The 1,545-nt window shown below is 69.9% G+C and overlaps 1 protein-coding gene across 1 annotated transcript; it reads left to right on the forward strand.

Moving 5' to 3' along the window:
• Positions 1-6: 6 nt before the first annotated feature.
• Positions 7-1,545, forward strand: SLC18A3 (solute carrier family 18 (vesicular acetylcholine transporter), member 3). The gene has a single exon (XM_006757156.1). The coding sequence runs from the start codon at positions 85-87 to the stop codon at positions 1,543-1,545; it is 1,461 nt and encodes a 486-aa protein (XP_006757219.1). The 5' UTR covers positions 7-84.

A 1,545-nucleotide genomic window follows, 5' to 3' on the forward strand; every position in this document is an offset into this window, starting at 1 on the left:
GCGGTGGGCTCGGCGCTCCGGGAGCCCCGCAGGCAGCGCCGCCTCTTGCTGGTCATCGTGTGCGTGGCGCTCTTCCTGGACAACATGCTGTACATGGTCATCGTGCCCATCGTGCCCGACTACATCGCCCACATGCGCGGGGGCAGCGAGAACCCCACCCCGACCCCGGAGGTGTGGGTGCCCACCCTGCCGCCGCCCACTCCAGCCAATGCCAGTGCCAGCTCCACGGCCAACAGCTCAGGGTCCCCGACGGCTGCGCAGCCCGCCGGGTCTGCCCTGCGGCCCCGCTACCCCACGGAGAGCGAGGACGTGAAGATCGGGGTGCTGTTCGCCTCCAAGGCCATCCTGCAGCTTCTGGTGAACCCGCTAAGCGGGCCCTTCATCGACCGCATGAGCTACGACGTGCCGCTGCTCATCGGCCTGGGCGTCATGTTCGCCTCCACCGTCCTGTTCGCCTTCGCCGAGGACTACGCCACGCTTTTCACGGCGCGCAGCCTGCAGGGCCTGGGCTCCGCCTTCGCCGACACGTCCGGCATCGCCATGATCGCGGACAAGTACCCCGAGGAGCCGGAGCGCAGCCGCGCGCTGGGCGTGGCGCTGGCCTTCATCAGCTTCGGCAGCCTCGTGGCGCCGCCCTTCGGGGGCATCCTCTACGAGTTCGCGGGCAAGCGCGTGCCCTTCCTGGTGCTCGCCGCCGTGTCGCTGTTCGACGCGATCCTGCTGCTGGTGGTGGCCAAGCCCTTCTCGGCCGCGGCGCGGGCGCGGGCCAACCTGCCGGTGGGGACGCCCATCCACCGCCTCATGCTGGACCCGTATATCGCCGTGGTGGCCGGCGCGCTCACCACTTGCAACATCCCCCTCGCTTTCCTGGAACCCACCATCGCCACGTGGATGAAGCACACGATGGCGGCGTCGGAGTGGGAGATGGGCATGGTCTGGCTGCCGGCCTTCGTGCCTCACGTGCTGGGCGTCTACCTCACGGTGCGCCTGGCGGCGCGCTACCCACACCTGCAGTGGCTCTACGGCGCGCTGGGGCTGGCGGTGATCGGTGCCAGCTCGTGCGTGGTGCCCGTCTGCCGCTCCTTCGCGCCGCTGGTGGTCTCGCTCTGCGGCCTCTGCTTCGGCATCGCGCTGGTCGACACGGCCCTGCTGCCCACGCTCGCCTTTCTCGTGGACGTGCGCCACGTTTCCGTCTACGGAAGCGTCTATGCCATCGCCGACATCTCCTATTCCGTGGCCTACGCGCTCGGGCCCATCGTGGCGGGCCACATCGTGCATTCGCTCGGCTTCGGGCCGCTCAGCCTTGGCATGGGCCTGGCCAACCTGCTCTACGCGCCTGTCCTGCTCCTGCTGCGCAAGGTGGGCCTCCTGACGCGCTCCCGCTCCGAGCGCGAGGTGCTGCTCGACGAGCCGCCGCAGGGTCTGTACGATGCGGTGCGCCTGCGGGAGTGCCCCGTGTCAGACCCGCACAGCGCGCCTCGCAGCCCGTCCGGCCCGTTTGCCGAGAGCGAGAGCGACTACACCGACTACTGCCCCCGCAGCTAG

Source organism: Myotis davidii, unplaced genomic scaffold, assembly GCF_000327345.1.
Source record: "Myotis davidii unplaced genomic scaffold, ASM32734v1 scaffold854, whole genome shotgun sequence".
Classification (NCBI taxonomy): domain Eukaryota; kingdom Metazoa; phylum Chordata; class Mammalia; order Chiroptera; family Vespertilionidae; genus Myotis; species Myotis davidii.

Bases quoted from the DNA above. Each gene is read 5' to 3' on its own strand.
- SLC18A3 (XM_006757156.1), top strand. From the start codon at position 85: ATGCTGTACATGGTCATCGTGCCCATCGTGCCCGACTACATCGCCCAC.